This window comes from Mytilus trossulus, chromosome 9, assembly GCF_036588685.1.
Source record: "Mytilus trossulus isolate FHL-02 chromosome 9, PNRI_Mtr1.1.1.hap1, whole genome shotgun sequence".
Taxonomy (NCBI): Eukaryota; Metazoa; Mollusca; class Bivalvia; order Mytilida; family Mytilidae; genus Mytilus; species Mytilus trossulus.
The window spans coordinates 33204737-33215819 of NC_086381.1; the positions used below are offsets into that span (position 1 = coordinate 33204737).

At 32.0% G+C, this 11083-nt stretch overlaps 1 protein-coding gene across 1 annotated transcript; it reads left to right on the forward strand.

Annotated features, from left to right (window-relative positions):
- The first annotated feature begins 527 nt into the window (after positions 1 to 527).
- On the forward strand, positions 528 to 5221 carry LOC134684565 (plasma kallikrein-like). The gene is made up of 6 exons (XM_063543859.1): positions 528 to 536; positions 1510 to 1691; positions 2262 to 2343; positions 3203 to 3380; positions 3845 to 3993; positions 4881 to 5221. The coding sequence occupies exons 1-6, from the start codon at positions 528 to 530 to the stop codon at positions 5175 to 5177; spliced, it is 897 nt and encodes a 298-aa protein (XP_063399929.1). The 3' UTR covers positions 5178 to 5221.
- Positions 5222 to 11083: the final 5862 nt, after the last annotated feature.

The window sequence follows — 11083 nt, forward strand, 5'->3', positions numbered from 1 at the left end:
AAGTTTCATATATATAATAATGGAGTTTTTGCTGTTTTGTAAACGTTATTTATCTACTTTTCAGCAATCGTTGATTGTGTGCACAACATTTAAAGATGCATCGAAATGTCTTATTATGTGGATTTACCGGTAAGTTTATAGAGCAAATTAGACACAAATGTAGTTTTAAAGATCTGTACAGCTTCTTACAAATACTTTGAAACAAATTTTGTCATGTCTTAAATTTTTTATACCATTTAAACAACATAAGTTGTATATTGGAAAAGTTGTTAATATAATTGACCATGGCGTTATCAGTTGTTTTTCAATGAGTTTAACTGTCCCTCTGGCATCTTTCGAACCTTATTTATCAAAATTGAACTATTATTTGACAGTACAATAGCTGCAACAACAAAATGAAAAATACGTATAATGTTATAAGAAAAAGATTAACACAGATGATAAAATGTCAAGAATGGAAACCATGAATTTGATGATAGACCATAATAATAATACAAATACTATATTACATGTTTGTAGTAATCTTTATGGCTGCAGTATGTAGATTTTTTATTAATCATTTAAGTCATTAAAATATAATCACATTACATCATTTTCATTCAACCATTTGCTTGTTGATCATAACCAGTTTGATGTAAAACAGACCAGTTGGAGACCATTGTATATAATGGTATTTTTCAGCCATATTACCTGCAAGTTCGATTTGATTACTTATGCAGTCACATCATTTCTGTTCGTATTTTTCTCAAGTAACATAACACAAAAAGTCATGTGTTTTGATTAAAAAGACAAAATTACGCTTCTAAAATTTGCAATACCCCAATATAACCTCGATACGAACAATCAACACGAATGAAAAGAAGAACTGTTGGGAAACGAAAACATACCTTCATGGCACAGACTTCATCTGAGATCATAGCTTTAGTTTGAATTTACACGGCTACCTCATTAAATGTCTGTGTTGTTTTTCAGATCAACAAGCATTTATTTATTGCATGTGCATTCATTTCTTTTTTTAATATTTTTTTCTTGGGAAAGTATTTTGAGCAATATTTTACTATTGTTGGGTTATTTTCCTACACAATAATGAATGTACAAAGTTGTGTACTCACGGGATATTATATTAGTCTACCATCATATCTTTTTTAATTTCATGTTTTCATGTTTCGAGAATATCAAATAATAATGAAAGAAAAAAAGAACAAACATTAACAAATTAGTACTTTTAATATGAAAGACTTTTTCTTGTATATATATTTGATATACAACATTTTTTTTTTAAATAAAAAAAACTTTAAATTCGTATTTTGAATGAAATGAACTTTCGTTTTATGTAACATCCTTTTCAGGGGTTCAGGGGTTTATGTTGCTTATTCTTTAGTTGTCTTTGTTGTATCCTGTGTACTATTGTCTGTTTTTGCTTTTCAAATTTAGCCATGTCGTTGTCAGTTAATTTTCGATTTATAAGTTTGACTGTCCCTCTTGTATATTTCGTTTCTCTGTTTTCAGGTTACTAGAGCAGCTGTTACTAAGATTGTTAATGGTGAAAACGCTGACATAACAGATTGTCCATGGCAAATCTCTCTTCAGAGAAATGAGAACGGTGCAGATTGGAAACATGTTTGCGGTGGTACAATTATTAATGAAAGATGGATTCTATCAGTTGCTCATTGTTTTGAAAACCACTTAACGTAAGCATTTTTACTGACATATTTTAGTTTTCAAAAGCAAACTTCAATTGACAATCAGAAGAGTATATGTACAATTGTACATGACTATGATATCTTGCAGATAAGCGTACTATTTATCAAAATTGTAAAACCATGTTAAATATCCGGATTTACTTAACGATGCACGTAGCTCGTACCGTACGGAGCCATTTCCTTGAGAAACGTCATTTGCATATATTCATCTATCACTTGTATCTATCAGGAAAAAAGAAATCAGTATCAGATGATGCTTAATGTTCAATCCTATCTCCATTGTCAGGTTCGCTGATCGATGCTTTTGTGTATTTTTGCAAATTAAAATGTAATCATAATGTCAACATCAAAAATGTATGTAGAGTGTTCATTCGTTGCACAAAAGCAAAAAAGTGACCATATGCTTTATTATCAGACAATTCAAGCCTTATCATATGAGCATACTATCCGTACCGTTTATTCAATATTTTCCCGAAACGCAGGAAAATACAATTGTGGTTAACTAAATAACAAATAATCAATAGAACTTTAAACCTTTTATTATATTTTTCGATTTAGAGCAAGCAACTATAGAATAGCAGCAGGTAGTTCTTTCTTGAGTCAGATGACAGTTTTTAGATCTATAAAACAGATTGTAGTGGTAAGCAGTATTAGTTGCTGACAATCGCCATACATATATGTAGGATGTATTCATTAAAAGAATGTGGAAATTAAATATCAAACATGTAAAAAAAGATCTTGTAAAATTATACTCCCTCTAAAATATTCAAAAAATGATACAATATACAGTCAGTTTTAAATCAACACTTACAAAAAGTATAACTCAAATAATTTTAATATAATATTCAATGTGCAGCTCAAACACACAGTTAAAATTATCAATGTCGTAGATATGTATACTTTTGATTTAAAAATCATGCCAACTGAGTGTCAAAGATAGCAATTAAACGAAAGACGGAAATTAAAGTACATGTTAACAAAACACCAATTACCGGGATGACCACAGGAACTAGGCAAGGGTGAGCAAATCCTGATTTAAATATGACACAAGTCAGGAATATGTCAGTTGTTATACATTCGTTTGATCTGAATGAGCTTTTGATTTTTCTATTTGATCATGGACTTTCCGTTTTGAATATTCTGTGGAAATCGGTAGTTTTGTTATTTCACTGTTTGTCGTGCTTCTCGTGTTAGAAATGTTTTATTGTTTTAAATTTTCTACATTTTGTTCATGTCGACCTTTTCATGGATTTCTGTTCGATATTGGTCACTACAGTTACTTACAAAATTGTATAGTTTCATACATAAATACTTTTAGATTTTAGAAATACCTCCATGTACATAAATGAGAGGTTTTTTAATGTTTATCGGAATGAGTATATGCTATCTACATATGATGCAACATGATACACAGCCATATACTTTGGCAGAACGACAGACAAGACAGACACATTTATAAACAAACCAATCATTGACGAATGTATTGATCTTATTTTCAGCACGAAGACTACAAAAATCCATTGGAAAATGACAATGACATTATGTTGTTGGAACTAGCAACACCGCTGACATTTGGGTCTACCATCAACAACATTACCTTGGATAATAGTCAAAGCAATGCTTTTGTAGGAGATGATTGTAAAGTATCAGGTTGGGGAAATACTGATAAAGTAGGAGGTTTGTATATTTTATATCAAGATAGAGTATTGCATTATAAGCCATGCCTAGTTCTAATAAAACAAAAATCAGTTAGTGAGTAAACAGATGATAGATCACTTAGTAGATTGGGAACAATAAATTAGTTCTACGAATTCGAAGGGTTCTGTATAGTAAATTTAAAGCAATCTTTGTCAATTCAAAACTCATTTGCTGAAGATAAACATCAAACGCCATGGTGAAAGTTCTATCTTTTCAACTATTTTGGTGAATAAAATAGATCGAAAAAAATAGGTCGGGGAGTGTAAACTTATACTGACACTTTTCTTGAAAGGAGTCTAAAAAGAAATTAATAAATTTTAACAACTAAAAAAATACAATGATAAAATATTTTTTAGCAATTATTGGAACATAATATATTATGAAGGCAATCATTGCTAAACCTCTGTTTTCTGACAATAACACTTTATATTCGTATTTTGCAGGTGATTCATATCCTGATCGTCTGCAAGTAGCACATTTAGCTGTTGTCTCTCAAGAATACTGTTCAACATTCTACTTACCACCACATCACATCATTAATATTGATAGTAAAAAGATCTGCCTTCATGAAAACGGAACAGATGTTTGTGATGTATGTTCAATCTTATTCTGTTTGTTCTCGAATAGTAGAGTGGTAGATACTTAACCGTTCATGTCATATTTGAAATCGGAAACTGAAATAGCAACGGACAAAAAACAAAAACTAGCATGAACACAAATTATTTCTACTACTGACAATAACTTATCAAATTCCTTTAAAAGCATTGTAGTTTTGATTAAATTTCGAAGAATGTCTTCGGGTACCCTAATTTGATGGACAGGCTTTTTAGGTGTTCATTGCCTCAACAATGGGTAGAATAATGTCCGATTTCGTTGCGATAGCAATTTTAAAATTTCAAGTTACCTATTGGCTAGGCAATATTGTTAGGAAGTCAGGGTTTTGTTTAATGTTCGATTGTAAAAATAAAAACTTATATTGTATAATACTTCAACGTATAGTGAAAGGAAAAGACAAGAACATCAAACAAAACCCTTTAAACTTTTTGAATAATTTTGAATATTTACAAAAATGAACATTCAAAGAAATTTTCAGTCTTTGCATTGTTTACATTTGAGCTCGCAACAAAAATTAAATAAAGTACGTGTTCATAATTGTATTTAATATAAAAAAAGAAGATGTGGTATCATTCCCAATGAAACAACTATCCACAAAAGACCAAAATGACACAAACATTAACAATTATAGGTCACTGTACGGCCTTCAACAATGAGCAAAGCCCATAACAAATAGTCAGCTATAAAAGGCCCTGATAAGACAATGTAAAACAGTTCAAACGGGAAAACTAACGGCCTTATTTATGTACAAAAAATGAACGAAAAACAAATATGTAACACATAAACAAACGACAACCTCTGAATTCCAAGATTTCTGAAGGCATATATGCACATGTGAATAAATATATAAGTTTGTATATTTAGGGAGATAGTGGTGGACCAATGAGTTGTAAAGCTGCTGATGGGTCTACCAAACTTGTTGGGTTGACATCGTTTGGTCCTGACAACTGTGATGGAAGTGATCCAGGAGTTTACACAAGAGTATCTGCTTTCTTAGATTGGATAAGCAATAAGATGATTATGATGCCGGAAAAAAAAGATGACCCTGTTGACACAAAAGATGAGCCAAAGAAGAATAACGGAAAGAACAGGAAAAACAAGAAGAACAAGAACAAGAAAAACAAAAATAACAAGAAAGGCAAGAAGAATAAAAAAAATTAGAAAGATTGATAATCAATAAAGTTATCGGGCATTTTATAACCAGATGTTTTTGTTGACATTTTTTTATTCCGTTTTTCCTACACATTTTTGGGTCAGTTAGACATAAAGGTGGGAATATATCAAGCATAAAGCAAAATATAAAAACGACCAAATAACAATGTTCACAGTACGATGAAGATCCCTTTACCAAAACTCAAATATAAATAAAGAAGATGGGGTATGATTATCGATGAGACATTTCTCCAAAGAAGACTAAAATAACACAGAAATCAACAACTATAGGTCACCGTACGGCCATCAACCACTTGCAAAGTCCATACCGCATAGTCAGCTATAACATGACCCGAAAATACAATGTAAAATAATTCAAACGAGGAAACTAACGGCCTTATTTCTGTCCTTTTACGTAGCGATAACATCGACTACAAGGGGACAATCACAGGAAATGCTTGATATCTGATAGGTCATTGACAAAGCGTCGTTTTGTGTACAGGCAGAAAACATAACTATCAATACGTTACGTGTAGTGATATTTGTTGTCCAAAATGTAAATCCATCAGTGGCAATAAAAATGAGTTATAAGTTCCTACAGATACGTAAACAATACCTTGTTTTCAATAATATTGCTTAACATTGATGATCCCTTCTGTAAATTAAGCCATGATTTTTGCAGAAAATCAATAGACTTTTGTGTTTATTTTTATCAAGAAGTCATACAAATCCTCACGATCCAAATTATACCATGCTGAGTCATGAAAGTAAAGTGCACCGTAGAAGGTGTATTTGAATTTGACCATACTTATATGTGTTTAAACTAATATCTTAATTTATAAACTTGTTTTTTTGGAAAGTATTACTTGTCTGGCATTAAATAATCTTCTATATAACGAGCACCGAATTGTCGAATATATAAGTACCAAAAAATGTACCATGGGAAAGAAAGCAGAATGTTAGAAATAAGGTTAAATGTAATTTGTTAGTCTGTAGCTATCACTGATAATGTTTATTTCTACACTTTTTATATAAGCACTGTGATTGTGACTGTGCCAAATTTGAAAGAAGATATTTATGGACGTTCGCATTTCTGTTTAAATTGATACCAAACAATGTCTTTAAAATGTCAATTCCAAGTGTAGAAAAAGTAGAATTGCATATTTCAATTTTTTCAAAAGCTATGGTCTGTGGTTTATATACTAGTTTTTATTTTACAAAGTTAACGAAATAAGTAAATGTGTAAGACAAACTTAAAGCAATTACTTTTATGTGTTATCCTTTAAGGTCATAATTAACTATAGCAGTGTTCTGTGTAAAATATCCAAAAATCTAATTTGTATTTTACCCTTTTATTTAATACATGGATTTAATTGGTTCGTCCATCGTTAGACTATCTATATGGCTAAAGGAATAATTGCCAGAAATATGTCGAGGTTACACGTCCGGGTATTGAAGCTCTTACATGTCGGGCTTCAAATCTGTAATAAATTAGGTTCATTCATTTCTTCATTGCTGAGCTTATAGTTCAGAGAAAACTGTTGCTAGTTTAGAGGTTTCCTATCAAAACTATCAGGTTTAATACACATTGTTTTGTAACAAACGACTAAAACTCGATACTTTGCGTTGTGTTACTGTTATGCTCAAAATCGGAGGCACCCATACAAAGGTACAAAGTAACGTCATGAACATTCTCGTAAGACGTAAATACGGGAAACATAACGTTAACATTTGCATTAAATTCTCAACACACATCATGTGTCTTTTCATAATTTTTTGGTCTCGCAATTGACAATTAAATATTACACATTACAAAACCCGTTCTTTGCTTCGTCGAAGTTATGAATTATATAAGTTCACTTAGAGTGTTCTTTAACAATGTAAGAAATTCTTCATCATTATTGTTGCATCTTATAACTATATTATTATTGCTGCAAGATGAAAAAGATGATAAAAGATGTTTGGAGTCTCACAGATATTTGGATTTTCTGGTATCAATATTAATGAACAACGCCCCTTAGATAATACGCATTCATCCGTGATTTGCACTGAGAAGAATTCTATCATTTTCTTCTCTCTTTTTTGTAAAATAAAGTGCGAAAGATACCAGAATAACAGTCAAACTCATGAATCGAAAATAAACTGACAACGCCATGGCTAAAAATGAAAAAAAGACAAACAGACAAACAACTGTACACAAGAAACAAACAATACCTTAAGACTAAGCAACAAGAACCCTATCAGAAACTTGGGATGATATCAGCTGCTCCGGACGGGTAAGCAGATCCTGCTCCACTTATGGCACTAGTCGTGTTGCTAGTGTTATTACAAACCCGGCAAATAGTCTAATTCGGTAGGTCAGAAAATTATGTATTACTAAAAAATTATTACACCAGGGTTTTAGATATCACAAACTAGTCAAAACATTTACTAAATTTTATCATCGGTATAAGGACATCATTCGTAAATATAGCTCAGCATACAGACTTCTTAAACGTTCAGGTATTTCACATCAAATCTTTTATGGAAATATTCTTTATAAAGCAAAAAGGTGCCAGTATACACCTCAGAAACTAACACAACCTTTGAATAGACTTATTAAGAAGGGATATAATTACGATACTGTTGTCAGTTCATTAACGATTGCATATTTTGGCGTAAATATTGATTCACGCCTAGGGTTATAGGGGGAGGGTTAAGATCTCACAAACATGTTTAACCTCGCCGCATTTTTGCGCCTGTCCCAAGTCAGGAGCATCTGGCCTTTTTTAGTCTTGTATTATTTTAATGTTATTAGTTTCTTGTGTACAATTTGGAAATTAGTATGGCGTTCATTATCACTGAACTAGTATATATTTGTTTAGGAGCCTGCTGAAGGACGCCTCCGAGTGCGGGAATTTCGTGCTACATTGAAGACCTGTTGGTGACCTTCTGCTGTTGTTTTTTCTATGGTCGAGTTGTTTCTCTTGAACACATTCCCCATTTCCATTCTCAATTTCATATTCATGAAAAGGGAAGGAGATTGTACTTACGACGTAAGAAACATATCCGAAATCATCTATAGTTATCATGAGATGGCAGTACGTTTCCAATTACTATCTATGTGTTGCATCTATATATAAATTGAAGCACTTTATAGCGACTACGGTGACCTATAGTTGTTAATGTCTATGTCATTTTGGTCTCTTGTGGACAGTTGTCTCATTGGAAATCATAACACTTCTTCTTCTTTTTTATAGAAAGGGAATAGAATATTTTAGGAAAATGTAAAAGACAACTGAAAACAGCACCAGCTCATTTGATATTGCAGTTTATAAAAGGTAACTCTTATTTGGATAGTTCAAAAGTGAAAATATGTTAAGCTCTTGTGAAATGAAATAAACTAATGTTAATACTGAAGTTCATAAATAAAAGTATCATTACGTGTGTATTTTTGTATTGGCCTTTTTATTGGCCTTTGATCAGATGCATTGCCTCAGTCGAAGCCTCAGGCCAATACATCAAGATTTGGACAAATAACACGGCTAATACAGAAATACATATTATTACTGAAGTGCATATTCCTTATGTAATGTTTTTTAAAAACGTTTACAATCTTAACACCATCGAACAAAAAACATTTTTTTTTTATATTAAACCCTGTTTCCTTTAGACATGTTAGAATTATTGGCTTCTTATTTAAAATGTAATTAGACCTGAGGCCAGAATCTCATTGTAAAATGGGTCTTGAATATTGTAATATGTAATTTATCACTTACGATGAAATGGTTAATGTCATTAAAATTGAATTTGAAAAAAAATGAAATACAGACTAATCCTTTTGATTAATTGAGATTATAAAAATTTTATATTTTCAATAATCTGGTTTAATTCAATCAAATATTTGTGAGGGTGCGTCGGTGTTGCAGCCTGTATCTCAATGCCATATTTGGCTTGGCCACTGCGGCGCTCGCAGCATGAATCAGAATTTTGGAATTCCCGGATCAGCTTGAATAGAATTTTGGAAATCCCGTATCGGGCACTTGTTAATTTGCTGTCGACGAAAGCAGGTGTTACGAAAATTAGTTAAAATCTCCAAAACCCATGAGAATAGTTGCTGCTGTTTTTGTTTTATATTTTCAGGCACTGGTTTGCTGTATTTGATCGCAATATTATGGTTACCAGTATTCAAGCCGGACCTTCATAGTATTGGACCTAGACAGGATTATAAGAAATAAACTTGCGTTTCTATCATTTGGACATTTCCGTCATTAAGCACGTTATTAACATATGGACTATTGTGATTTAAGCATCCAGAACTAATTCTAGTTTTAAGTAATTATCAATTGGAAAGAAAACAAGACATTTTAAAGAAATTAATTTTCTTCTACTATCCTTAGGCGCAGAGTCAATTTGGAATGCGGGAGGTCCAAGGAGACTGGTAGTGATTGGGGGATTATTTTACTCGGCCCTTGCACTGGGCCTGACAAGTTCTACAATTTGCAGGTTTGGAAAATGTGGTTAGTGGTAACGGTGGGGTCTACAGATGGGTAACGCTGGGACCTCCTCCACCGCATCTTATCGAGGGGAGGCCTACACCTGCCAACAGGTGGGCCACTTATAACTGGAGCATTGGTAATACGAGTGTTTTTCCCCGGTCACTCCCCATGGTAGATGGTGGTGTAATCGGGTTTAACTACCAGGGGTTTTATGACACTATGTCAACATAGGTCAGCTGATAGCCATTGTGTTAGGTAATTGGTAGTCACCCTGGCGCCTCAACAAAATATTATAGAATACTCTGTAGCCAAAGTAATGCCACAAAGTAAAAAATGTATATTCTAGTCTTGAAAATGTAAATACAAGTTGGTGTAATAAAATGTATGTTTAATTCAATGGATTGTTTTTGTAATAGTTGTAAAAGTTATAAATGAAAAACAGAGGATGGAACCTCTACACAAATGCGTATAGTATACAGATAAAGAGAGACAACTCTAGTTTAATTTTAATCATTTTGTGATTAAAGGAAGGACTTCAACATAGTTTAAAAATACGTCAACAACTCTTGATCGTTGTTCTTCATCTCATTGTTTTAGTTCAGTATTTATATAGAGTCTTCTTCTATGAGTATTGCAATTAAATTGTTTTTAAATAAATAAGAGTATACACTTATCTCTTGGAATAAATGTTTTTTTACACGAATTATTAGGTGAATCTTTATAGTTTTTTTGTTTATGCTAAGCTGGGGTGAAGAGCGTATTTTCACAATCAAATTCATTTAAAATAAGATTAAATGATGAAGAATTTTCTGTGACAAATCACTTACATGATGCATGCACATTTCCATTTACAAGTATATATTGACAATATTTGTACATGTATATTTTTTGAATATTTGTTGAAATTAAGGTGACATCTTGTGCAATTTTGTATTTAAGAAAACATTACAAGGAAGTGTTTGCTTATTTTTATTATATATTTACATATGGATACATAAATAAAGTCATTGACATACAATGATGTAATCCTTAAGTGAACAAACATAAGCATACTCTGCTTAATATTTCGAAGCACCTGAGAACACCTGGATGTTAACGGGGTTCGGGTTGCTCGGTCTTTAAAATCCTATGCTTTGTTTTGTGTACTGTTGTTTGTCTTTATCTTATTCTCTTTTACGGCATGGCGTTGTCAGTCTATTTACCACTTATGAGTTTGATTATTCCTTATGGTATCTAACGAATCTAAAGAACGATGATTAAGACAATCTGAAAGGTTAATATGATTAATAAAATTAACGGTACCAATTTTCTTGAACCAGATTAACTTACATGAACGTTTTGTAAAATTTTAACAGAAACCCTTAATTGTGAATTTCAACTGTTACTCAAAATTGATAAAAACATGTTTTGGTTTTTTTTGTCAATTGTGTCGGTAAA